This window comes from Ochotona princeps, chromosome 2, assembly GCF_030435755.1.
Source record: "Ochotona princeps isolate mOchPri1 chromosome 2, mOchPri1.hap1, whole genome shotgun sequence".
NCBI lineage: Eukaryota > Metazoa > Chordata > Mammalia > Lagomorpha > Ochotonidae > Ochotona > Ochotona princeps.
Genome location: NC_080833.1, coordinates 108,872,855 through 108,900,401, shown reverse-complemented (window position 1 = coordinate 108,900,401; position 27,547 = coordinate 108,872,855). Strand labels below are relative to the sequence as shown.

The window sequence follows — 27,547 nt, the reverse complement described above, 5'->3', positions numbered from 1 at the left end:
CGCAAGCCGGATCTGGAGCTCTGTTGGGATGGTACCCATCGAAACACATACAGTGACAGTTTCAGCAGGAGGAAGGGCGAGGTGACGGGGTGGTAACTTGCAGCATCTACAGAATTTGGGGTGCTGAGTCATGATGACTTGCCCCTGCCACAGCTGCTGCCACTGCTGGGCCCCACCCGGGCAGAAGAGGAGAGGCAGGGAGCTGGGGCAGGTGGTGGCATCTCCTCAGACTGGGTTGTATCTTGGTGTACATTCTGGGAGAGGGAGGGGACAGTCACCTTTATGTCTCAACACTGTGGCCTTCTGGGAATCATCTTTGCTTTCAGGGATCTGTTTTGTTTTTTAAATTTATTTATTGGAAAGGTAGAGTTAGAGAGAAGGAGAGATAGAGAGATCTTCCATCTGCTAGCTCATCCCCCAAACAGCCCTGGTCTAAAATCAGGAGCCAGGAACTTCTTCAGGCTCTCCCACGTGTGTGCAGGGGCCCAAACATTCAGGCCATCCTTTGCTGCTTTTACAGGTGCCTTAGCAGGGAGCTCAATCAGAAGAGTGGCAGCCAGTCTTTGAAGCGGTGCCTATAGGGTGCCGACACTGTAGGCAGTGGCTTTACCTAGCTCTTCCACAGCACTGGTCCCACAGATTTTTTTTTCTCCAGCAGCTGTCTACCTCGGGCAGGCCTGAGGGTGACCCTGCTGAACCCTGTCTCCAGCCTGCTGAACTTTTTGATCCCAGTTTCTGCAACTTGCAGGCTCCCACTCACCTTCACATCTCGGAGTGTGCTGGGCTTTCTGCCCAGAACACTCTAGCACCTTCTGTTCTGGCTTCGGCTCTGGCTTCAGGGCCACTTCCTTTCTCAGATTCCCTCTGCCTCAGGTCCTCCCCAGACAAGGTGTCCTTGCTCTGGAATCCCATCAGGCCCTCCTTCATGTAAGCTTCCCCTCCCCCAACACCCCTCCCATCCCAACCTCCTCTAGCTCTGTTCCCTCGTGTTGATGTAACTCCTGGGACTCAGCACATAGTAGGTGTGCAGACAATATGAATGCATGAAGGAGGAAGTGACTCTGTGTCTTGGCATGGATTATGAAAATGATTGGGCCCCTGCAACCAAGACCCCAGGCCACTTTGCTGTTGTCTTTTCCTAGGCATCTGGAAGTTGAGCAGGTGCCAGAAAGTGGGGTAGCCCAGCCTTAACTGCACATCTCTTCCCCACCACTTCCTCAACTCCGTTCCTCTTGTCCTGTCCCTCCCTTCTGCCTCGGTGGTGGACAGTGTGGGCCTCCAGCCAGGCCGCCCTTCCCACAAGCGTCCTAACCCCCATCTAACACCTACTGTGCCAATTCGCTGCCCTCTCTGGCTTATCCGGCTTTTCCACCCTCCTCTGCCTGAGAAACTTGCCTTCTGCTAATGCCTCAAGGGCCAGCTTAGTCCTCCTCCAGCTGGACCCCCCCCCCCACCTGCCAGGGGCTGTCTAGTGAAGCTGCACCTGCCCTGCCCCCAGCTTCCCCTAGTTCTCCTTCATGCCCTGTCTGCAGCAACCTGTCTCGCCTGCTCCCTTTTCTCAAATAAACGGTTATTCAGTTTTCAATTTCATTGAAAGTAGTCTGGGAGACAGAGAAGTAAGAGTGAGAGCGAGTGAGTGAGAGAGAAATCTTCCATCCATTGGCTCACTGCTCCAGTGCCGGCATCAGCCAGGGTGGAGTTAGGCTGAAGCCGTAAGCCCAGAGCTCCTAAGGGGATGCAAGCAGCTGCCGGCCACAGTGTGCATTAGCAGGAAGCTGCAAGTCTCAAACCCCGGACTTGTGATATGGGATATGTGATATGGGATAAGATCCAGGGACATCTTCACCCCTGTGCCATGCCTCCATTGCACGCTGTTTCTTGATCCCACGCACTCCGTGTTCCTGCCCTTGGTTTCAGTCCCTTCCCTCTTTCTGTCCTAGATGTGCAGTTGTGCCGACCTGCTGTGCCTCCTTGCCCGTCAAGCTCCCCTCCACGTGCAGGACTCCATGTGGACGTGCTGTGTTGGCCCTGTGAGTTAGCCACCCTGTCACTATCTCCACAAAGCCCATACCTTCCCTTTTGTACCCCACGTCCTGCTCGGACTGAGACAGGGAGACTCCAATTTCAGAAACCGGAGTGACTTGGAAAGCGGGGAGAAGCTTCCACTGGAGAGGTGTAAGACTTGGTTTGGAAGTGGTGACTGTTAGATGAAAACCTCACCAAAACAGCAGGACTATGAGACCAGCATGATGGTAAAACCAGGTTTATTGAGATCTGCTCCTGGGTGAGGTTCATTGGCCCACAAGGTAGCAGGCGCTGAAGTCACGCAGGACTGAGCCGCGCATTCCTTAAGTAGTGGTGATGAAGGGGCTGAGGTAAAGGTATGTGTTGTCTTCCGACTGGTCGGCTCCACTTAAATGAGTCCAGGGTGACTATTCTCGGCGGGAACTTTTGGCACCGTCTAGGGGCTTTCTGCTTGCCCCGAGCCTTCCAGGCTAACAGTGACTTTAATTTCCTTCTGTTGAGAAATACCGCCCAAGGGGTCCTGTCATTATACACATACTTGGTGAGTTGGACCCTGTGTTCCGGCGGGGAGCAGTGCCAGGCCACCTGATCACACTCACTCTGACCCAACCATTCTGTTGGGTGACATCGGCTTGTGTCATCCTTGGTTGAGCCTGCCCTGTCTCCAAGATGCTGCTCTCACTAAGATGTTGCTCTCTCTCTCTTTTTTTTTTTAAAGATTTATTTACTTTATTACAAAGTCAGATATACAGAGAGGAGGAGAGACACAGAGGAAGATCTTCCGTCCGATGATTCACTCCCCAAGTGACAGCAATGACCGGTGCTATGCCGATCCGAAGCCGGGAACCAGGAACCTCTTCCGGGTCTCCCACGCGGGCGCAGGGTCCCAAGTCTTTGGGCCGTCCTCAACTGCTTTCCCAGGCCACAAGCAGGGAGCTGGATGGGAAGTGGAGCTGCTGGGAGTAGAACCAGCGCCCATATGGGATCCCGGGGCATTCAAGGCGAGGACTTTAGCCGCTAGGCCACGCTGCCGGGCCCTAAGATGTTGCTCTCTTGATGGATGGTGGGGAGAAGAACTTTTCTCTCTCTCCTTACTTCCTTTAGATTTATTTATTATTATTTGAAAGGCAGAGTTCCATTGGTTCACTCCTCCAAATGTCTGCAATGGCTGGAGTTGACCTGGTTCGAAGCCAGGAGCCAGAAACTTCATTCATGTCTCCCACATGGGTGCAAAGACCCAAGCACTTGGGCCAACGTCTGCTGATTTCCCAGGCACAATAATAGGGAGCTGGATTGGAAGTGCAGCAGCTGGGACTTGAACTAGTGCCAGTATGGGATGCTGGTGTTGCAGATGGGAGCCTTAAAGGCTACACCACAACACTGGCCCCCTGAGACCATTGACTGAGTCTGTGGGAACCCAGAATCATTGAGGTGCAGGCTGTTACTTGTTCTTGTTAGGCTGCTGCCAACTGGTGGGGTGTACAGGACCGAGGTGGAGGGGGCTGCTTGCAAGACCCCACAGGTGTGCTGCAGTGCACCTTGGAGGAGAAACTGAAGCCAGGGCCTTGGGCACCCAGCACAGCCCCATGTGGACAGCTGGTGGTGGTGGTCTTTCTGCGCTCCAGGGGTGGGTGGCCCCCCACTGCAGGAAGCCCGGAATAGGAGCGCCCTCTTTTGGTAGGGTTGGGGTTTCCCCTCCACAGACCGCCATCCTGGGTAGAGGGTGTTGTAGGTGGGGAGGCAGGTTCTCTCTGGTGGGAGTCTCTACCTCCCCGGGAATTAGTTGGGAGTGCTGGGGTGCAGCCCCTCCAGCAGCCTGGGGGTCTCTCCCCTGTGCTGCATTGTCCTTCTGCGACCTTCAGTCAGAGTCTGCAGGCATAGCCTGGGGACCTGCCCCGGGCACCTGCGGGCCTACATAGTAAATGTCTAACATTTACACATTAGAAATGATACTACCGAACTGCAGAATGAAATATGCCCTTCGTCTTTTTTGTGAACTGTTTGAAGTACCCTTGTATACCTAATTGACAACATTGGAAAAGATATAACTCGAAGTTGCTGACATATCAATATTAAATGTGTTGAATTATTAGTGGGTCTATCTGTTCTGCTACTAGACCACAGATAGATGAGTAATAAAGACAGATATCATTCATCATTATTATGTAGTTTTCCGTAAAATCCATTTTATTGCTTTTCTTTTAGCAAAATTACAATGTTTTATAAAGCACTCTGACTTAAAAATATCTGTTCAATTACTTAAATTTATTTTTAAAAGGAATTGGTTGATCCATTTTTGTTTTATTATTTTTGAAGATGTCTTCATTTTTGTTTGAGAAGCAGATTTGCAGAGAAGGAGAGACAGCAAGCAAGATCTTCTACCCACTGCTTCACAACCTAAAGGACTTGTGACAGCTGGAGCTGAGCCGATTCATAGCCAGGAGCCAGGAGCTTTTTCTGTGTCTCCCCTGTGTGTGCAGGGTCCCAGGGACTTAAAGCATCTTCTGCTGCTTTCCCAGGCCTTAGGTGAAGGAGAGAAGCAGGCTTGCATGTAGGTCATGTAGAGAACAGCTTGCATGGTGGACATGGGAGATGCGCTTGCTCTGTGTCAAGAGGGACAAGGCTGGTACGGCAGGACACTAAGATAAAATACTGACAAACCGACACAAAGTGCTGGGAACTGTGTTGTATTTTGACAGCCCAAGGCTCACAGCTGTCTTTGCTTCTATGTCTCCCTGCCTGCTTGCTCTGCACTCCATGAAAGCGTGTGACAAGGAACATTTGGGGCTGAGCCTCTTAGGGGTGACCCCAGCTGACCCTCTCTGGCTCAAATAAAGGTTATTTCCTCTCTCACAAGTGACTATTAGCTCCTAAATGGTCTTATTTCTATAACATAGTCAGATTGCTGGATTGGAAGTGGAGTAGCCAGGACTAGAACAGGCGCAAATGTGGAATGCCAGTGTTGCAGGTGGAGGATTAGCCTGTAAGCCACCAAACTGGTCCTTTTCTCTTCTCTTCTCTTCTCTTCTCTTCTCTTCTCTTCTCTTCTCTTCTCTTCTCTTCTCTTCTCTTCTTTCTTTTGTTTACTCATTGTTTCTAAAAGATTCATTTATTTTCATTGGAAAGTCAGATATACAGAGAGGAGGAGAGACAGAAAGGAAGATCTTCTGTCTGCTGCTTTGCTCCCCAAGCAGCTGGGATGGCCGGAGCTGAGCTGATCCGAAGCCAGGAGCTTCTTCTGTGTCTCTCACATGAGTGTAGGATTCCAAGGCCCGGGCATCCTCAACTGTTTTCCCAGGCCACAAGCAGGGAGCTGGATGGAAAACAGGGCCGCTGGGATTAGAACTGGCACCCATATGGGATCCTGGGTGTGCAAGGTGAGGACTTTAGCCACTAGGCTACCATGCCAGGTCCCATTTTTTTTTTTTTTTTTTTTATTGTATTGTTGTTGACAATCTTTACATAGTTAACTATAGTTGAAGGAAAATCAAGAAAGAGAAGAAAAAAAAAAAAAGGTTCAGGGGGATAGGGAGGTGGGCAATGCTATTATGTCCATATTGTTTCCATCATGTATCTGAGGTAAAAGGGGATATTGAGGGAGAAGCCCCACCCGGTTTCCCGCCCACCCCAAGTCCCGGATGTGGGGCATGCTCTGAGATATGTGCTCAAGTGGAGTTAATAGTTCTCCAGTTATGAGTCACTGCCAGTTTCGCTCGATGAGGTGGTCCACTGATTGATATGGTCCATCATGAAGTCTCCATTTGTCCCATATTTCGCTGCCAACATGTAGCTGAGATGAATGATTGTCCTATTCTGTCTTCTGTCTTTTCTTGGTTAGAATTCTGAGTCCAGCAGTTCAAGTGGGGAGATCTCCAAAGATACTTTGAGGTATTCCCAGACCAGATTCTTGTATGTTCTAGCAAGCACAGGGCCCGGCACAGTCCATCACCCTGATCAGCTGGTGGTTGCAATTGCTGTGTTGGTTCTGTTTTCAGTCCCGAGTTGCACTGGAACCAATGGGTGTTGCAGTCCAGTCTGGTTCGGCCCTTACATCAACCAGTGGGAGCTGTAGCCTAGTTGGGGCGACCCACAATAACCCCCACCAGGCCCGCCCCCTACCCTGGTTTGCCAGTATGCGTAGCAGAAGACCAATCTGTCCCCCATCCCATTTGGCTCTGGTACTTGTCAATGGGTATTAAAGCTTGGTTTTATCTAACCAACTCAACCATCCAGCCCTCACAGATATTGTTGAGTACCTCTCTATCTAGCCATCCCAGCCCCCGTCCTAGTTTTCATGCCCTCCCACGGGAATAGTGACCCAAGAAGGGGGAACCCACTTTTTCCCTCCCAGGTCTCTCTGTCCCGGTTTATGCACTCTTTAGGTGGTCCTGTGATTTGACTCGACAGAATTAGTCCCCAGTGCCAGCTTCTGCCAGCTGATGCTGTGGCCCTGATCTTGTCCACATGCAGCGCACAGGTGTTGTAGCCTTGCTTAGTCGTGTCTGTCTCTATCCCAGCCAACACTCTCCAGTGGGAGTGGTTGTCCAGCGAGGGGACCAGCCCCTTAACCCCCCCGCCAGCTCTGCCCCTCCCTTCCTGGATCTCACGTGTGCTGGATGGGTGCTGCATTCATATCCAGTACAGGCAACCACGCCCTGGCGTTCCATAATGTGTACTGGTTTTGTCGCAACCAAACCCGGCCCATTCCACACTCTGTTCTGGTGATCGGATTTGCCAGAGGATGACATGAACTGATTCAGCCTGGTCTGCTCCTGACCCATGCCGAATGCATACCAGTGGGAAACTTTCCATGGCCTATTCTGGGCTGTTTCCAATCATGCTTCTCGCGCTTACCCGCAGGGACTGTGTCCTGCCAGAGGAGTTGCCCAGGCTCCTCCATCAGAACCCCTCCCAATGCCAGATTTTGCGCTTGCCAGGGGGTTCTTGAGCCAACCCTACTCAGTTCACCTCCTGTCCTAGCAGGAACAGTGGCTTTTCCTGGCTGGCTTTCACCCCATTCTGACTCTTGTTGTCCATTTTCTTTTTAAAACAACTATTTCTTACTTATTTTGTTTGAAAGGTAGAGACACAGAGAGAAAGATTGTCCACCCACTGGTTCACTCTCCAAATGCCGACAGCAGCCAGGACTGGGAGAACTAGAGCCAGGAGCCAGGAGCCAGGAGCCGGGAGCCAGGAGCCAGGAGCCAGGAGCCGGGAGCCAGGAGCCGGGAGCCAGGAGCCAGGAGCCAGGAGCAGGGAGCAGGGAGCCAGGAGCAGGGAGCCAGGAGCAGGGAGCCAGGAGCCAGGAGCCAGGAGCCAGGAGCCAGGAGCCAGGAGCCAGGAGCCGGGAGCTGGGAGCTCTATCCAGTTCTCTCAGGAGGCAGGAAACTCAATCTGGGTCTAACCATCACCTGTTGTGCCCCAGGGCAGGAAGCTGAATGGAAGCACCAGCCAATACTCAAATCACACAGCCTGAGATGGATTGTGGAGGTCCCTAGAGGCATCTGAACTGTTGTGCCAAATGCCTGTTCCTGGCTTTTATCTTGTTGCCTTTTATTATTATTATTAATTATTATTTGAGAGGTAGAGAACCTATCTGCCAGTTCCTGCCCGCAGTGAGGGGACCAAAGCTTAGAGCAAGAACTCAATCTAGGTCTCTTGTGTGTGTGGCACGGGTCCAGGGAGCTGGGCCATTGCCTGTTGCCTCCCAGGGTGTGTGCATGAGTGGATCTGGTGCTCAGGCGGATTATTTCTACTGGTGCAAGCATAAATTAGAGTGGGTGAGGGTTGTTTGGGCTTGGCCGCAGCATCAGCTGGCAGAAGCTGGCATTGGGGGGCTAGTTCTGTTAGGTTAAACCACAGAACCACCCGAAGAGTTCATAATCCGGGAGTGGGAGAAGCCTGGGAGGGAAATAGCGGACTCCTCCTTCTTGAGTTACCACTGCTGCGGGAGGGCACAAAAACTAGGACAGGGGCTGGGGTGGCTAGACAGAGAGGCACTCAACAACATTCATGAGGGCTGGTTAGTTGAGCTGGTTAGATGGAACAAGGTTTTAATACCCATTGACATGTACAAGAGCAGAAGGGGATGTGGGACAGACTGGACTAGACTGCTACACATACTGGCAAACCAGGGTAGGGAGAGGGCCTGGTGGGGGTTATTGTGGGTCGCTCTGACTAGGCTGCAGCTCCCCCTGGTTTATGTGATGTCAAGTATGTGCTGGGCAGAACCAGGCTGCAACACCCATTGGTTCCAGTGGAAGACAGGGATGGAAACAGAACCAACCCAGCAATTACAACCACCAGCTGATAGGGCAATGGACTGTGCCGGACCCTGTGCTTGCTAGAACATACAAGAATCTGGTCTGGGAACACCTCAGACAAAGTTTCTTTGGGGATCCCCCCAATCGAGTTTCCGGATTCAGAACCCTAACCAAGAAAAGACAAAAGACAGAACAAGTCAATCAACCACCTCAGCTAAATGTTGGCAGCGAAATACTGGACAGACGGAGACTCTATGATGGACCATGTCAATCAGTGGATTCTTCAACGACCTCATCGTGCTTGGAGTGGCGAGAGTGGCAGTGATTCATAACTGGTGAACTATTAAATCCACTTGACCAAGTATCTCAGAGCATGTCCCACATCTGGGACCTGGGGTGGGTGGGAGACTGGGTGGGGCTTCTCCCTCAATATCTCTCTTTACCTCAGATACATTAAGGAAACAATATGGAAATAATAGTCTAACCCACTTTCCTATAGCCCTTCAACCTTTTTACCCTAATGAACTATGTAAAGATTGTCAAAAATATAATTTAAAAAAATGAATAAAAAAAAAACTATGAATGGGCCTGGCACAATAGCCTAGTGGCTAAATCCTCACCTTGCACATGCCGAGATCCTATATGGGTGCCAGTTCCTGTCCTGACTGCTATACTTCCCATCCATTTCCCTGCTTGTGGGAAAGCAGTAAAGGATGGCCCAAAGCCTTGGGGCCCTGCACCCACATGAGAGACCTTGAGGAAGCTCCTGGCTTTAGATGGCTCAGCTCCAGCCATTGCAATCACTTGGGTGGACCAGTGGATAGAAAATCTTTGTTTCTGCTTCTCTCTGTAAATCTGCCTTTCCAGTAAACATAAATAAACCTTAAAAAAAAAAAGATTCATGATGAGCCCAGTGTGATGGCTCAATTGGCTGATCCTTCCTTGCAAGTGCTTTCATCCCATATGGATGCTGATTCATGTCCTGACTGCTCCACTTCCCATCCAGCTCCCTGCTTGTGGCCTGGGAAAGCAGTCGAGGATGGTCCAAAGCCTTGGGACCATGCACCCACATCGATGGGAGACCTAGAAGAAACTTCTGGCTCCTAGCTTTAGATAAGCTCAGCTCCAGGCTTTAAAGCCATTTGGGGAGTGATCTAGTGAATGGAAGAGCTGTCTCTCCTTCTCTCTGTACATCTACCTTCCAATACAAATAAGTAAAAAATAAACAAAACAAAACAACAACCTCCTCCAAAACAACAAACAACAACAGCAAACTATCTGACAGTGTGAGACGAGCATGAAAGTGAACACCAAGGCCTGCTGGCAGGGTCGTGTTCTTGCACTGCGCAAAAGGATTTGACGGATGAGAGGATGCGTTTGTCTCTGACCTAAGCCCTTCTCCATTGAAATCTGCCTTGCGCCCTAAAGCAGCCTTAGCTCCAGTGTTGCCCGAGCCACCACCTGCATACCGGTTGGCACAGATTTCGTTGTCTTTGGAAGATGTAGAGCCAAGAGGGATGGAGAGACTCAAATCGCAAAAGAGGATCCTGGGGTCACGTGGCATCCTCTGCTGGCCCTGAACCAGGGTCTCGGAGAGCGGAGCTCCTCTGTGTCCACGTGTGTGTTTTGTTGTAAGAGTTTTGTTAGTGTTCACAGATCATACAATCCGAACATTTAAAGTGAGCCACTCAGTGGTTTTTAGTGTACCTGCAGATTTGGGCAACCCTCCCCTCTGCCTGTGGACATTGTTGTCCCCCCAGGAGCAATCCTGTTCCCACTCATGGTCACCTCTGTTTCCTCCCTCCCCTAAGCCCCTCAGAGCCATTAACCCACTTTCTCTGTCTAAGGATTTGGCCCTCTTGGGCACTTAACATTAATGAAATTGTAATCGGTGGCTTTGTGACTTATTTCTTCCATTTAGCATAATGTTATTTCTTTTAGAGATGAATTTATTTAAAAGCCAGAATGACAGAGAGAGGTAGAGAAAGAATATTTCAGTTGCTGGTTCATTCTTCAAATGGTCTCAACAGCTGAGGCTGGGCCAAGCTGAATTCCAGGAGCCTGGAATTCCATCGGGGTCTCCCACATGGGGGCCAGGGACGCACCTACTCAGTCCATCCTCTACCCTTTCCCAGATGTGTTACCAGGGAGCTGGGTTGAAAGTGGAGCTGCCAGGACTAGATTCCATGCTGTGATATGTAGTGCCGGCATCACAGGCAGTGACTTAACACACTGTGCCACCATGCCGGCGCCTAGTGGAGTGTTTGTAGGGTTTATATGTATCGTAGCAGATTCCAGCACTTTTGTTTTCATGAATGCATCAGATTCCAGTGTATGGAAAGACCACATTTACACATTCATTGGTCAGCTGGTGGACAGCAGGGGTGTTCTCACTTTCTGGCACTTTTGAGTAATGCTGCTATGAATATTCATGTCCGTGTGTTTGGTGGACATGTGTTCAGTTCTTTGGGGGCATCTGACTGCTGTGAAATTGCTGGGCCACCAAGTTCTTTATCCAAGTTGTATGTGTGTGTGTGTGAAGGTCTCAGAGCAGGGACCTTGTGCTCCCTGGGCTCAGCCACGCACTGAGGGGTGAAGGGGAAGGGCTTTTGTCACACTGGGACTGAGCCAGACAAGGGCAGACAAGGGCAGTCTCCAGATCGTGCAAACTGAAGCTGCAGGCCATGGCCCGTGTCGGTTCGCTCTCCCCTCCACCGCTTTCCCTCTGCCATTGCTTTGGTTTGGCCTCTGGTGATTCATTGCCTTTGGGTGCTGCTGGTGCTGACCCAACCATGAGTCACAGACAGTCACACACAGTGTGTTCCAAAGATCACTGGAACATACAATGTAGCAGGTAGAAGCCCCAGCCCAATTCCCCCAGAAGTAACAGTCCCATATATGTTTTTTATTTGAAGTGCAGAATTATGGAGAGAGGAGGAGACACAGAGAGACAGAGACACACAGAGAGAGAGAGGGAAAGAGAGAGAGGGAAAGAAAGAGAAGGAGAGAGAGGGAGGGAGAGTGAAAGAGGGAGAAAGAGAGAGAGAGAGAGAGAGAGAGAGAGAGAGCGAGCTTTCATCTGCTGGTTCACTCCCCAAATGGTTATAATGGCCAGAGCTGGGCTGGTCTGAAGCCAGGAGTCAGGAGCTTTTTCTGGATCTGCCACATCATAGGCAGTGACTTAACACACTGTGCCATCATGCCGGCGCCTAGTGGAGTGTGTGCAGGGGCCCACTGCTGTATTAGCAGGGAGCTATATTGCCAGTGCAGCAGTTGGGACTTGAACTGGTACTCATATATATGGAAGAATGGTGCCACAGGCAGAGATTTATCCTGATACAAACCCATGGGGCCAGCTCCTATACTTATATTTTAAAAGTCTAAAATGTCGGGCCCGGTGGCATGGCCTAGCGGCTAAAGTCCTCACCTTTAACGTGCCTGGATCCCATATGGGCGCCGGTTCTAATCCCGGCAGCTCCACTTCCCATCCAGCTCCCTGCCTGTGGCCTGGGAAAGCAGTCGAGGACGGTCCAATGCATTGGGACCCTGCACCTGAGTGGGAGACCCGGAGGAGGTTCCAGGTTCCCGGCTTCGGATCGGCACAGCACCGGCCGTTGCGGCTCATTTGGGGAGTGAATCATCGGACAGAAGATCTTCCTCTCTGTCTCTCCTCCTCTCTATATATCTGATTTTGTAATAAAAATAAATAAATCTTTAAAAAAAGTCTATAAAATGTCTAAATTTTTAAATAGTACTAGTCTCAATAATTTCAGAAAAGGCATACTGAGCCTGTAATACTTTTCCTGCAAAAGCAGTTTGTACAGTTTCTTCTTTTTTTAAAAAAATGTTAATTTTATTTGAAAGGTAGAGAGAGAGCTACAGTAAACCATCTGCTGGTTTACTTTCCCAGTGACCTCAATGGCTAGGCTGAAGCCAGGAGGTAGGAACCAGCACTCCACTGGGGTCTCCCACACTTGGGCCAGCCTCCACTGCTTTCCCAGGCCTATTCGCAGGGAGCTGGATGGAAAGGGGAACAACTGGAATTCCAACCGGTGCCCATATGGGATGTCAGCATCACAGCTGTGGACGTTCAACCCACTGTGACACAATGCCAACCCCAGGAAAAGAATTTCTAAGGGGAAAACAAACCAAGCTCTGAATGCTGGCGGTAAAGGTTCAGGGATGGACAAGCAAGGCAGGGAAAACAGTTCATGCAAAGGCCAGAAAGTAGCAAGGCAACTGGCCCATCCAGGAGATGAAAGGGGTTGGGCTGGCGAGCATGGGGAGGGTGCTGAGCAGCAGTGGGGATGCGAGGAGAGGAGTGGTCTTTCCGGGGTCTGGAGTCTGCAGTCTGGGTGGGAAGAGGAGCTGTGGAGGTTCTAAACACTGGGTGAGCTGAGATCTGAGCTGTGCTTGCAGGGTTGTTCCCCTGGGTGTGGAACATGGATTGTCCCTGGGCCAGAGGCCCCTGGGTTTGAAAGGCTATGGTGAACGCAGAGAGATATGGTTGGGGATGGGGTAACTAGGTCAATGGTGTTGTTAGGAGCTGGGGAAGACAAAGGAAGGCACAGACTTACAGGTGGGAAAACCCAGGATCCGGCTCTGCCCAAGGTAGAGTTTAGGATGTTTATGAACTGTTCCCATGGAGACGGAGCAGAGGTGGGTAGTGAAGGCTGGGGTTTCGGGGAAGCGCAAGGTGCTGTGGAGTTACTGGGGGTTTGGGAGCTGTCAGTGTGTAGTTGGCATTTGGCGCAGGAAGTGACCACCTTGTAAGACTGTAGTGACAGAGGGGAGAAGGGATCCTGGGACTGGGCTCTGGGGCCCTCCAAGTTCAAAAATCCTAAGAGGAGGAAGTCATGGAGGAGAGGTGGCGGAGAGGGAGCATCTCAGGGGTGGAAGGAAGTCCAGGTGGGGAGAATGTGTGGTCCCAGGAGGGAACAGCCGAGCAGGGAATATTTTAAGGGGACGGGGCCGCTAGGCTTGGTGATACGAGGGACAGAGGACCCTTTGGCTGAGCAGCGTCCTAAGTGAGACAGACAGGGTGGGGAGGCAGTATGGGGAGGGCGGGCAGGGGACAACTAGCCTGGCCTCTCCACTGGCCACAGCCTGACATGCTGCCCTCTCCATCCCCGACCCCACCCCTGTGTCCCACAGCCACCTGCCTCAGCCATGGCAGCAGTGTGGCACAGCACACTTTGTGCTTGGCACCCAAGCTAACAGCAGGAGCATTCTGGAAGGCCTCCAGTCCATCTTGCTGGAGTAGGGGATGGCAGCATCACTGTCCGGCCCGGCCACAGCTATTTGGCCACCTACACTGACCAAAACGGCAACTTTGCCAATCTGAGAATTTGCCCACACATATTGATGTTGCTGGACTTCCAGAGTTAGGAGGATGATGCACAGGACCAAGATGTGATGGACAAGTTTCTGAACAAGGTGGGAGAGAGAATAAAAGAACTGAGTCAGGACAGCCCTGGGCAGGTGAAGCACCTACTGCCCCTTGTCTGAGGAGGGGCCATCAACAGATACTGGCCCTCTGCCAACAGGAGTACGGCAGAGGAGGAGTGCAGTGTAGATAGACTCAAGTGGTGTGTGACCAATGCTCGCCTTAGCAGAACACTGAGATTCTACACTCTAGACTGTTTGGGGACATCAGTTTGGTAGAGTGATTAGGTGTCCACGCCGGGCTGTTATGGGCAGCGGGAGGGAGGACTACACAGTCAAAAACGCACTGACTCTGGGAAGGCATTGTAGAGGCATGCTATGTGAGCCAGTCAAGCTGCAACCCGAGATGGAGATGAACCAGACAGTGATCGATGGGTGTTGCAAGTACATGAGGAAGACATGTGGACCGCCTCCTTGGAGACCACTACCGGGTGCTGGTAGAGGACCCGCGTCCTGGTCCTCCAAAGTTATATGGGAGAAGGGCGGGAGTTTGCGTGATTCAGGATGTGACAGCTGGCCCAATCTCCGTGTCCTCCCCAGAGAGTTCTCAAGCTGATCCTAGACTTCTCCATGGACGTGTTGGGATGGGAAGTACTTCACTTAGGGGAACTTTACGGAAGCCCTGGTATTCTACGAAGCCCAGTTGGGGCACCTGTCCTGCCTGTGGAGTCCTTCAAGGAGACCATCTGTGTCTCTTTGTCCTTGGAATTGTGGGCATTTCATGCTGTTTGGAAGAAAGTGACACCTTGAAGACAAGCAAACATCGCCTCCCTGTGTGTGTTGGCAGCTGGCCATCCTGACTGCCACTCAGTGGACACGCCCTTGGCCACTGACTGGAATGGGACTTCCTTCAAGTTCTTTTTCTTAAAATTATTTTTAATTAAAACAAACAGTGGAAAACATATTTTGACTAGTGCTTGTGTCATTTTTGGGAAAGTTGGCTGAAGCGGGATTAGGTAGCACAGTTGCAGACTGTGCAATGTATTGACCTCCTAAAAGGCGAGTTCTGTTATTTTATTTCTGTGTGTGCTTTTATTATTTTGTTTTAATTTGGGTTTGGTAGATCTTCCATTGTGATACTTAGAGAAAAGAGTATCATTGTTTTATTTTGGAGGGAATTTATTTAGAGATTTATTTTTATTGGAAAGGTAGATTTCACAGAGAGGAGAGACAGAGGGAGGTCTTTGTCCGCTGATTCCCCAAGTGGCCGCAACAGTGGAGTTGAGCTGATCTGAAGTCAGGAGTCAGAAGTTCAACTGCAAGAAGTTTCCCATGTGGATATAGGGGCCTAAGGACTTGGGGTGTCCTCTGCTGCTTTTCCCAGGCCACAAGCAGAGAGCTGTAAATAGAGCAGTTTGGATATGAACTTGTGCCCATTTGGGATACCAGTGCCACAAGAAGGAAGGTTATCCTGGTATGTCACAACAATGGCCCCTGATGGTGTTTATTTCCCACCAAATTGATCTAGATGTTAAAATTTGATGCTTATAGGAGAGACTTTGGGGACCTGGTGCAATAGTCTAGTGGCTGGGTCCTTGCTTTGTATGCGCTAGAATCCTATGTGGAGGCCAGTTCATGTCCTGGCTACTCCACTTCCCATCCAGCTCCTTGCTTGTGGGCTGGCAGAGTAGTGGAGAATGGCCCAAAGCCTTGTGACCCTGCACCTGTGTAGAGACCTAGTCCTGGCTCTGGATAGGCTCTGCTTTGTGTGGCTGCTTGGGGGAGCAAATCAGTAGGCGGAAGATCTTTGTCTCTGTAAATCTGCCTTTCCAAGAGAGAGCGAGACAGAGAGATCCTTTCAGGAGACATTTCATCTCCTGGGAAGTGCTCTCCCCTTCCTCCTTCTTGTCACATTCTCTTTGGCAAATAAGACCTCTCTGAAGAGAGACAGAGGGAAAGACAGGCTCTGGATGGGCTCAGCTCCGGCCGTTGCAGCCACTTGGGAAGTAGACCAGTGGATGGAAGATCTTTCTGTCTCTCCTTCTGTCTGTAAGTCTGCCTTCCAATAAAAATTAATAAAAACGTTTTTAAAAAATGAGTAGCAATGCTTCAGTTAAAATTACAAAAGAGGAAAAGAAAAAACAAACCAATGAGGACAGGGGACTAGCACAGGAGGATACATGAAGGGACTCAGCAGGAAGGGAGACAGAGTGGAGGAGAGTGGGTATGGGGTAGGGTCCCAGAGCCGCTAGCCCCTCCCAGGGGGGCAGGCCAGGTGGTCTCCATGTGTGTGGGCTGAAGGGCTTCTTCCTGGGGAATGCAGAAGCAGGTCTCTGGTGTGGTGGTGGTGGGGGGTAGGGGAAGGAATGGGCCATCTCTGGGTCCCAGGCCATGTGCCTTCCAGGTAGCCTGATGGCTTTCCTGGGAGGTGGCTCAAGATGGACCTATAGTTGCCCCAGCTGGTCACCCAGAGAACAGCCATCCACCTTTCCCCAGATCACATTTGTTTCTTCCCCTGTGGTAGAGGAGCTGGCTCAGAACCCGAGGGACCAAGGCAGGAGAGGGTCAGAAGAGAGGACACACACACACACACACACACACACACACACACACACACGATGGGCTAGACCCAGCAGGTGCCTGTCCCAGCTCAGGAAGTTCCTGTAGCCCTTGGCAGAGGTAGGACACCCAGGAGACCTGGCTGGTGGGACTGGGTACAGTGCTGGTCTGTTTTCCAGGGGCCTCCAGGGTTCTATTGTTTGGACCAGGCTGGGCAGGAGGGGGTGGTGGCTGTGGGTGGCTGGCAGAGGACCCTGTGTGGGAAAGGAAGTGGGAAGGCCTGCCGGTTGCCCAGAGACCAGAATGGGATGGAAACTGTGAGCTTGCTGTGGGGGTTCTGGCCCTGGGGAGGTCCGGGCTCTCGGCTTCTCACGAGCAGGTAGGAAGCTGCCCTTCCCCTGACCCCTGGCTGCCTCCGGGGGCTGTCCATTGTCCTGGAGGCCAAGCCAGGAGCGTGGGGTTGGCTGGGGTCCTCAGCTCCCATGCATGGGTGGGAGGGGGGCTCAGGCCAGGAGGAGGCTCTCAGCCCAGGGGGAATACAGTGGGGCTTACACACCGGCCAGGGATTGCCCAAGACCTCCTGCCTGCAGCTGAGTTCTCGCCTGATCCTCAGGGGACCCTCGCGCTTCCAAAAGGGCAGATGTATTTGTTGCACTTGCAGGAATTGCCTTGTTCCCTTGCAAGTTGCAGGAGGTCACTGGGAGCTTTTTTTTTTTTTTTTTTTTTTTTTTTTTTTCCCTAGGAAAATAATAGTGGCAGGGCAGGGGTCCAGAAATGGGTTTCCTAGGTCTGGTTTCCAAATCTGGCCCTTTCTGAGATGCTGGCTGTGGGACCTTGACCTTGGCCAGCCCAGTCAACCATGCCTGGGGCTCAGGCAGCCAGGAGAGATGAGAATGCTGGAAGAGTGCTCAGGAGGATAGACTAAGAGGGCAATGATGATGTTAGGTCTGATTCGTCTGAGGGGAAAAGGGCTGGTTTCTGAAAGCAGAGAAGGTTCCCTGGGAACCCCAGGACTCTAGGGTGCTGCTATTCAAGACCAGTGGCTAGCGGAGAAGAGAGACCACCCTGGGAGATAGATGCAATGAGCTACCCAGGGAAGGGAAAACTCTAAACCTCCTTGTTCCCCCGGGCAGAGCCACTGCAAGGCAAAACCTGTGTGATTGAAAATTACAAAGAGAACCTGACAGCTGGTTGTGTCTTTCTGGCTTCGTAGTTTTTCACCAGCGAATTCTCCTGGGTTCATTCTGCTTCCTCGACAGAAGTCGGCTTTAATATCACCTCTCCTTGGCAGTGAGCTGCTGCCGACTGCATTGAGAAGGGGGTCAGGGTGGGCTGGGTCAGGGGATCCCAGAAATTGAAGGGATGCTGCCCAGATGGGGCTGCCTTCAAGGTCGCCCAGGATTGGGGGGGGGGTGGAGGCTCAGGGAAGGCCTCCCCAGCCACCTGCTGGAGTCAGCCCTGTTTGCTGTTACCACTCTCACTTGCTAGTGGACTGCTGACGCAACCTCTACATCACACCTCTGGCTTCTCCGCTTCACCAGCTCCCACTGGGCCCCACCTCCTGAGTACCAGAATTTGGTTAAACATCCACTCTCCTAGCACCACCCCCAGCTCATAACTTTGGAGTTTGAATATCTGCACGACTTAGCAACCAAATTCCACTCAAGTAGCAGCAGGCTCCTATATCCTCATGGATCTTTTTGTTATCCTATTCCTTCTTCCACCTACTTCTGGGTCACTGTAATAATCCCATTTTCTTCCCCTTTTCTGACTATCCCCCGACTGCAGTGCGTCTCATTCCCTTGTGTTGATACATACATCAATCTCTGATTATTTTTCCCTCGCTTGAAGGACTTTCTGTACCATGACTAGTTCAGGTCTCTTGGTGATGCATTATTCTAACTCTTGTATGTTTGAAAAAGCTTTATTTTATCTCAATTTTTATAAATTTTATATTTATTTATTCTTATTAGAAAGGCAGATTTACAGAAAGAGAGAAAATTTTTCCATCTGATGGTTCATTCCCCAAGTGGCTACAACGGCCAGAGCTGAGTCGATCTGAAGCCAGGAGCCCAGAGCTTCTGGGTCTCCCATACGGGTGCAGGGTCCCAAGGTTTTGAGCCATCCTCCACTGCTGTCCCAGGCCTTAGAAGGGAGCTGGATGGGAATTGGGCTGCTGGGACACGAACCACTGTTCATATGCTATCCTGGTGTTTGCAAGAGGTGGATTAGCTAACTGAACCATCACGCTGGGCCCTGTTTTGTCTCTTTTTTTTCCCCAAAGATTTATTTTATTTTTGATCAGAAAGTCAGATATACAGAAAGGAGGAAAGACAGAGAGGAAGATCTTCTGTTTGTTGATTTGCTCCCAAGTGGCCTTTTTGACGGGTGTTGCGCCGATCCGAAGCCAGGAGCCAGGAACTTCTTCTAGGTCTCCCATGCAGATGCAGGTCCTAAGGCTTCGGGCTGTCCTTGACTGCTTTCCCAGGCCACAAGCAGGGAGCTGGATGGGAAGCAGACTGCCAGGATTAGAACCGGTGCCCATATGGGATCCTGGTGCATTCAAGGCGAGGACTTTAGCCGCTAGGCCACCACACTGTGCCCTGTCTCCATTTTTAAAAAAGGTTTGGTTATTTTTATTTATTTTTAAATTTAACTTTCACTAATTTTTAAATTTCATTTTATGACACAATTTCATAGGCTCTGGGATTCCCCCAACCCATCCAAAAAGCCCTCCCCCATATTGAATTCCTCCATATTGTTGCAGTAGTATAGTTCATGTCCAGTCCTTATTCCTTCTTTGCAGGCATGGACCATGTAGAAAGTCTGGCATCCTATTGTCCAGATAAACTCAACAGTTTCATTGAGAGACCATTCCTGGTCTGAAAGTAGAGCTGGCGGAATAGCATCCCCTCCAATGAAAAGCCACTACACAACTTCAACAACAATTTACAACATCATAAAGTTAGTTGATGTGGTATTGAGTGACCAATATGTTAGAAAATGCAAGTTCTTAACCACATCCTGTGACTGCTTCATTGAAATTTCAATTTTAGTTTATACACAACTGGCTGCTATACAACTTAAAATAGTTATAGGGTACTATTCGGCTGTCTTATGTCTATTTTCATTTTTATATTTAGCAGCTTATAGTATTCAAGCATGATTTCTACTGAATTTTGCGAATTTTAGGCTAGTCTAAACAGGCTTATAACTCAAATATGCCAAATATTAATAATTGAGGAGCAGAACAGTTTTAGGAGGGGTGTGCAGAGAAATCTTCAGTACCTTAGTGAGGAGTAACTAATCTTGGTGTCCTACCTAGTAAGGATATGGGAGTCCAAGCTGACTGCTTCTTGTCTGTTCTAAGCTTTCCTTATTGGTCTCTGTTTATCTGATCTAATTTTTTTTTTTTTGGGGGGGACTGGCTCCAGAACAACCCTGATGGTCATTGCAAGAGAGGCTGGGGAGCCAAAGTTGGAACTAAATAAGGACAAGAGAAAGCTCCTCTCCCGAGTCCCGAAAGAAGTTTATTGGAAAGTCAGATATACAGAGAGGAGGAGAGACAGAGAGGAAGATCTTCCGTCCAATGGTTCACTCCTCAAGTGGCAGCAATGGCTAGAGCTGAGCCAATCTGAATCCAGGAGCTTCTTCTGGGTCTCCCAACAGGTGCAGGTCCCAAAGCTTTGGGCTGTCCTCAACTGCTTTCCCAGGCCACAAGCAGGGAGCTGGCTGGGAAGTGGAGCTGCCGGGATTAGAACCGGCGCCCATATGGGATCCCAGGGCGTTCAAGGCGAGGACTTTAGCTGCTAGGCCACGCCGCCGGGCCCTGTCATGCTAATTTAATAAAGTATTTTAAAACATTTAAAAAATCTTTAAGAAATAGATTAAGGGGCCAAGCACGATAGCATAGTGGTTAAGGTCCTTGCCTTGCACGCCCGGGATCCCACATGGGCGCCAGTTCTAATCTTGGCAGCCCCGCTTCCCACCCAGCTCCCTGCTTGTGGCCTGGGAAAGCAGTCGAGGATGGCCCAAGGCTTTGGGACACTGCATCCGCGTGGGAGACCCGGAAGAGGTTCCTGGTCCCGGCTTCGGATCGGCGTGTACCGGCCCATTGCGGCTCACTTGGGGAGTGAAACATCGGATGGAAGATCTTCCTCTCTGTCTCTCCTCCTCTCTGTATATCCGGCTTTCCAATAATAATAAAATCTTAAAAAAAAAAAAAATTAGCATGACAAAGTTGCCTAATGTTTTATCCAAAATTATTTATCAGAAAAGCAAGACAATTAGCTTGATTAATGTTTCGTGCAATTAATATGATAATCCTAGCATCTGTATGCACATACATCGAATAACTTTTTTTAACAAAAATATTTACTTTTATTGGAAATGTGAATTTTACAGAGAAAAGGAGAGAGTGAGCGAGAGATGTTTCAACTGCCGATTTACTCCCTAGATATTCACCACTGCCATTGCTGAGCCAATCTGAATCCAGGAGCCTCTTCTGGTTCTCCCAAGCAGTTGCAGAGTCCCAAGGACTTGGGCCATAAGTAAGGAACTGGATCAAAAGTGGATCTGCTGGGACTTTACTTCTTAAAAATTTATTGACTTGAAAGATTTTTTTGACTTGAAAGGCAGAGTTACTGAAAGAGGGAGAAGGATTTTCAATCCATTGTTTCACTTGACAAATGCCTGTAACGGCTGGGCCTGGATCAAAGCGAAACCTGCAACCAGGTGTTTCTTCTAGGCTTACTACGTCATTCAAAGCACTTGGGCTTTCCCAGGTGCATTAGCAGGGAGCTGGATGGAAAATGGAGCAGCTGGGACTCAAACCTGTGCCCAAATGGGATGTTAGTGTTGCAGGTGGCAGCTTAACCTGTTGTGCTATAATGCTGGCCTATCTTTAAATACATTTTAAAAATTCCTTACTTATGTATTATGGCAGGCTGTGTGTGTGTCTGTGTGTAGAGAGAGAGAGAGAGAGAAAGAGGGAAGCAAGAAAGCTTATTTACAGTTGCTGATTCACTATGCATATGTTCACAACAGCTTGAGCTGGGCCACGTCAGAGTGCAGGGTTCTATCCTGGTATTCCACATGTATGTGCATTAGCAGTAAGTAAGAATTGAGAGCAGAGCCAGAACTTGAACCTGGGCATTGCAATATAGGATGCAGGTGCCTCAACTGGCATCTTAAATGCCAAGCCAAATGCCCATCCCCTCCAAGCTTTTTTTTTGTTTGTTTGTTTACTGAGACCTTAATAATACCTTGAAGTTCACTGCTTGCTGTGAGTAAAGTATATTTGGTGGGCTTAACAGCAGATTAGGAAGCTACAGCACAGTAGAAGATATTAGTGAATCTGAAGAGAACGTGAAACAGAGAAAAAGACTTAAACATAAACCCAGCTGACATTTCGACTGCAACTTCATGACATCAGAACCATCCAGAATTCCTGACCGTCAAATGCAGTGATTGTAAATGTTAGTTGTTTCAACCAACATTTTTGGGGTAAGTTATTATGCATCCCCTTTACATTTTCTTCTCACTTTCCCAGGTGTAATCCTGAGAGTCAGGAACGCCCTGTCAGCTCTACTTAACTTCTGATTGTCTCTGTCCTACTTCAGTCAAGTTCCCGCCCCTCTCCCTTTCACCCACTCTACTGGTTCAGCTTCTGAGAATGTCTTTGGTGAGCTCTTGCGGCGAAGGGAGCTCTGGCGTCCTTATCTTCCTCTCTCTGGGATTGGGGTGCGGTTGATCACCCCTTGTCCTTGGGCTTTTGATGCTCTTTTCCTGTCCTTTTTTGTTTGTAGCTACTCTAGGTCTCCTATGTTAGTTTCTCCTCTTTGGCTTACTCTTTGTTGCTTTTCCTAGAACCCTGTGCTGCCTTCCTCTTCGAATCCCGCTCTCCCCGTGTCATGCACTTTATCCCCCGGGCATCTCAGCCACACCTGTATCTTCCACAAGATGCACGCTGTTGCAGTCTTTCCTATGGCTCTCCTGACAGGTATCAGGATGTCCCTTCTTGTCCTCTGGGTTGATGATGGTGATGTTGCCTGCAAATAAGAGACCCAACCCAAGCTGGCTGAGCACACGGGTCAGCCATTGAGAAAGTCCACAGAAGCAGAAGATGGGAAGGAGGGCAGCTCCGGAGTTGTCTAACAACCCAGTGAAGGTATGAAACACTGCCTCTTTCCATCTTTCTGCTGTCACCTTCATGCAGCTTTACATATTTATTTGCTTCAAAGGCAGTCAGTCTGAGAGAAAGAGGGGGGACGACAGTGGGACAATGCTTTTCTGGGGAGCACTGTGCTTTTCTGGAGCTTCCAGGGGGAGGAGCTGGTGACCCAGGAAAGACAAGAGTGGGGGGTGTTGGTGATCTTCCTGGCAGATGACTTTCTTTTTTTTTTTTTTTTTTTTTTTTGATGCTCATAATGGACAACTCAGAAAAGTTGCCTTCTTTATTTATACACAAATCATCACAAGCTTTGGCACAATATCCAATTATTTCATTTTTACTTCATGGTTAAGAGAATACAAAAAAACAATCCTAAAGAAAACATTTTCAACAAACCATTGCTCATTGAAAGTTGCAGTCACCTGGCTGAAGCCAGGAACTCCATGGTTGGCGGTGCAAGCGGTTACATAGTGAGGCAGATGACTTTCATGGCCGAGTTTCCTAGGGTAGCTGAGAGGAACCAGCAGGAGCCACAAGGAGCCAGAGTGGATGATGCAGACAGGCAGTGGGGTCAATCCCTTCAGCGTTTGGAGCCAAATGGAGCAGGACTTGGAGTTCATTCTGAGAGCTCTGGGATGTCATTCTGGGATTAAAAAAAAATTATTTATTTTTATTGGAAAGTCAAATATACAGAGAGGAGGAGAGACAGAAAGGAAGATCCTCTGTCTACTGATTGACTCTCTAAGCGGCTGCAATGGCCGGTGCTGAGCTGATCTGAAGCCAGGAGTCAGGAGCTTTTTCCAGGTCTCCCACATGGGTGTAGGGTCCCAAGGCCTTGGGCTGTCCTCAACTGCTTTTCCAAGCCACAAGCAGGGAGCTGGATTGGAAGTGGGGTGCCGGGATGAGAACCGGTGCCCGTATGGGATCTTGGTACATTCAAGGAAAGGACTTTAGCCACTATGCTATCATGCCAGGCGGGTCATTCTGGGATTTTAAGCAGCAGTATCAGAACTGCACCTTGCAAGGGTCACCGTGAAGGGTGAATTTGAGGGCTGTGGAGTCCGTTGGAAGGAGTGGGGCATGCTTTTGCAAAGAGAGATGGAAAGTAAAGGGGGTGGAGTTGTTGTGGACAAATGGGGACTCTGATGAGGGCAGAGGCACATGCAGGTTGAGGACACTGAGAGACTTGAGTCCTTGCCCTCCTGTCACCCATCTGGGAGACCTGGATGGAGTTCCCACCCTTCCCCACTTGCCACCTCTACTGTTGGCATTTTCAGAGTGATTGGGAAGCTCTCTCTTTTTCTTTCTTTGCCTCTCCAATAAATAAAATAAAAATATATTTTAAAATGTGGAAATATGTCGATGTGTTAATAAGATGCTTTATTGTGTCTGTGATAACTTTAATAAGGACGTAAAATTAGGTGCACATGAACTGTAGTTGCACAAGAACCCATGTACATAATTGTAATCTCAATTGTGTAAGGAAAATACAATGCATTGTTAGATTGGGATGCATTGAATTTTTTAAAAATTTATTTATTTTAAAGGCAGAATGTCAGAAAGGAGAGGGAGAGACAGAAAGACTTTCCATCCACTGATTCACTCCCCAAGTGGGAGCATGACCAGGGATGAGCCAGGCTGAAGCCAGGAGCCTGGAACTCCACCCAGGTCTTTCACGTGGATGGCAGGGGCCCAAGCACCTAAGCCATCTTCAGCTGCTTTCCTAGGCTCATCAACAGGGAGCTGGATCAGAAGTGGAGCAACCGGGATTCCAACCTGTATTCCACTATGGGAGGCCAGCATTGCAGATTGTGGCTTAATGTGCTGTGTCACAGCACTGCCCCTATACCTTGAATATTGACAATACCTAGTGTAGGGGATTGTATGAAATCTTTGTTTCTCTGTGTGTGTGTTTTAAATTTCAGACTTTTGGTATGAGTAAGTACTGTGACAATTCAGAAAAGTACATACATGAACGCTGCCTGTTCCTGTAAGAGCCTGGTGGCAGAGCAGTTATGTCCCTACCTGTGCACCTTGCACTGATGGGCACGAGCTAGACTGAAGCGCCCTGTGCTCTTTTGCACCCAAGCGCTGTGGGTCAAATGGATTCCACACAAGCCGAGCAGTTCCTGGTCCAGGGAGGTAGATTCATTTATCTCTCACTGGTTCATCATAGGAGCTGACAAAGATTTCTGGAGCTCCTACTATGTTCCCGGCCTGGGTCCAGATAGTAGTTGCCAGTTGGGGGTGGAAGGGATTGGGGCACAAGTGTATCAGTTTGGATGACATAACAATGACCAGAAAAGGCCTCCCATTGGAGGACCCTTTGAACAGTGGCCACCAAGGACTGTGAATGAGTCCTCAAGGCTAAGCAGATCGAGGGGAGAGGAGCCCATGCCCTTGAGGGCCTTCTGTTTGGAGAGGCTGGCCTGCGTGCCACCAGGGAAGTCAACGGGTTCTTTATAGATCCGGCCAGGAAAGTGGGACAAGGTGCTGAGTGCGCAGAACTGAACTCACCATGCCGGAAGAACGCCTGGGAGCCCTGCTGCCCTTAAGACCCCTTGGAACAGGGACCCCTTTGACCTGTGCCACCCGATCCAGGAACTGGAAACATCTGGATCCTGTTGAGCTGGGAGAACAAGCAAGAGCCCTAGCGCTCTGTCCTCCCACAGACGCTGGGATGCTGGCCCGGGGGGATTGGTACCTGGAAGCGGTCACGTGAGCTTGGAAAAGTGAGTGTGGGGGGGCGTCCCTTGTGTCCTGCTCTGCTGCGCCTCCTTCCACCCCATCTCTCCTTCCTGCTTCTCCTCTCTCTCTCTCTGTTTCCCTGTCTGTCCATCTCTTTCCTTCTCTCTAATCACTTGGTCTCCTTCTCTGCCTCTCTCTGCCCTTTGGAATGTTCCTCTGTGGTTCTGCTTTCTCTGTCTCTCTCCCTGTCTCCCCACCCTTACAATCCCATCTCTTGTCTATCTTGAAGTCACCCCTGGTGTCTCTCATGCCTTTGTGGGTATTTGGGAGGGCACGGTAAGTGGGAGGCTTTGAACTTGACTCGCCTCGTTCAATGACAAGGATCTGGGTCTGCAGTGTGAGAACACAAAGGCCTCTCTCTGTCTGGCTTGCACACGTGGTCCCTCCTCAAGCTGAAACTGCTCCTGCCAGATAGTCATCAGGCTTCCTGCAGGAAATGAACAGCCCTGGCAGTGCTGTGTTGGGCATTGGCAGCACCGGCGTCACCTGCTAAGGTTCACCGGAGCACCCGCTGCTCTGGTATGGGAAGGAACCAATCTGTAATAAGATTTCTGTCCCGAATCTCTGTAATGAAGTCAGTGATGTGTGTCCTTCTGATAAGCTCACAATAAGGCCAGCAGGTTCCCATTATGATGTGAGCCAGGGCCTCAATCCATCTCAGATAAGATGGGCCACAGGGCAAGGGTGGGGCTGGCTCCCAACCACCTTGGGTCCACACTGGGGCAGGAACCCTTGGGGTGAGGCGCATTTGCATTCTGGCTGCCTTGATGGGTGCTGTAGGTGCAGCTCCAGTTTTCGCAGGTGCTAACAACTACCCCCCAAATCCGTCTTTCTTTAGGTTCCTCCCTGCCCATCCCCATGCTCCTTTCTTTGGACTGCATTTGTTTCTAAGGAGGCCAAGTTCCAATGCAGCCCACATGGTGCTCCCAGTCCCTTGGTAGTGCTTGGTGTAAGTCTGAGCATGTATTATATATTATATAATATACATCATGTATTATGTATATATAATATTATGTATTATATATAAATATAATGGGATCAGTGTTGTGGTTAAGCTGCCACCTGCAATGCGCATCTCATGTAGGCACTGGTTGCTCCACTTCCAATCCAGCTCTCGGCTTATACATCTTGAAGTGAAGATGGCTGAAGTCCTTGGACTCCTGGGTCCCTGTGGGAGATTTGAAAGAAGCTCCTGGGCCCCAGCTTCAGCCTGACCCAGTCCCATTCATTGCAGCCATTGCGGGAGTAATATCAGTGGATGGAAGATCTTTTTCTCTCTGTCTATCCTCTCTGTTTAGCTCTGCCTTTCAAATAAATACATCTGGAATAAGTTTTGTATTTGAAAGAGAGAGAGAGAGAACGCCCATCTTCTGGTTCCCTTCCCAAGTGCTTGCAACAGCCAGGGACAAGGCCAGGCCAAATGCGGGAGCTGAGAATTTGTCTGGATCTCCCACGTGGGTGGCAGGGACCCAGGCACATGAGCTGTCACCTACTGCCCCTTTGAGTGCACACCAACAAGGAAGCTGGAATGGCAAGTGGAACAGAGACTGGAACCCAGGCCACTCCTCTGTGGGGTGCAGGCAGCCCAAACAGCATTTTAACCAGTGCATCAAACGCTCACCCCTGACCTAGTAACCTTGACCGGGGTGATATGAGGCAGGTCCAGCGACAGGGCCCCTAATTGTCACAGAGCCAGGACAGGGGTGCAGCCCCCTGGGTTTGGAAGGGGTGACAGGGAGTGTGTAAGTGCGGCCTCTGGTGGCCAGCACGCTGAGGGTAAGTAGAGAGAACGAACCCTTGTTTCTGGCACTGAATCCGGGAGCTGCTCTACCCCAGCATGGGGGCTGACACCTATCCTTGCCTTTGAGCTCTTGAGCTGGGATTTCTTTACTGGCAACTGGGGCGTGTCTTGAGTCTCGGCAGGTAGAGACGGGGAGGCCTGGGATGGGCAGGTCTGAGATCTCAGAACAAAAGCTGGGGACTAACTGCTGGGACAGGAGCCTCAGCTGTGCACCCGGCATCTGCATCATGGCGAGGACTAGCCGTGGGCAGGCATCTCCTAGTCTGCCAGGCTGGAGGGAGTCCTGGTTGTGATATGGGTGCCCAGGAGGTAGCAGTGGCTCCCTTCTGCTTGGATGTGTTTATCTGGCCACTATTTTTACAGGGATCCAGGGGTGCCAGGCACGGAGAACTGTTTAGTGACATTTGGGGGCTGGGGGAGTTTACACTAAGTCCTTTTACCCACAGTTGCTCTGAGAACAAATCATGTCTCTCATGTCAGCAGCAGCAGCAGCATTGAGGGGGAGGCGAAGACACCCAATTCCCCATTCTCCATGGTGATGAGGGCTGTGGATAATTGAAAACAGCAGAGAATCCTGAACCTGCTTTGAATCAT

The 27,547-nt window shown here is 50.0% G+C and overlaps 1 protein-coding gene and 1 pseudogene across 2 annotated transcripts in view; both read left to right on the top strand.

Annotated features, from left to right (window-relative positions):
• LOC101528235 (small conductance calcium-activated potassium channel protein 3) overlaps positions 1–27,547 on the top strand; it is a 218,587-nt gene that overhangs the window by 25,262 nt on the left and 165,778 nt on the right. Inside the window, exon 4 of one of the 2 annotated variants that reach the window (XM_058660360.1) lies at positions 1,941–2,030. In XM_058660360.1, the coding sequence (XP_058516343.1) occupies positions 1,941–2,030 (90 nt within the window). Of the gene's footprint in view, positions 1–1,940; positions 2,031–24,734; positions 25,137–27,547 lie in introns of those variants that run through there. The other variant, XM_058660362.1, reaches the window with a different exon arrangement.
• On the top strand, positions 12,931–14,623 carry LOC101521406 (spermine synthase-like; annotated as a pseudogene).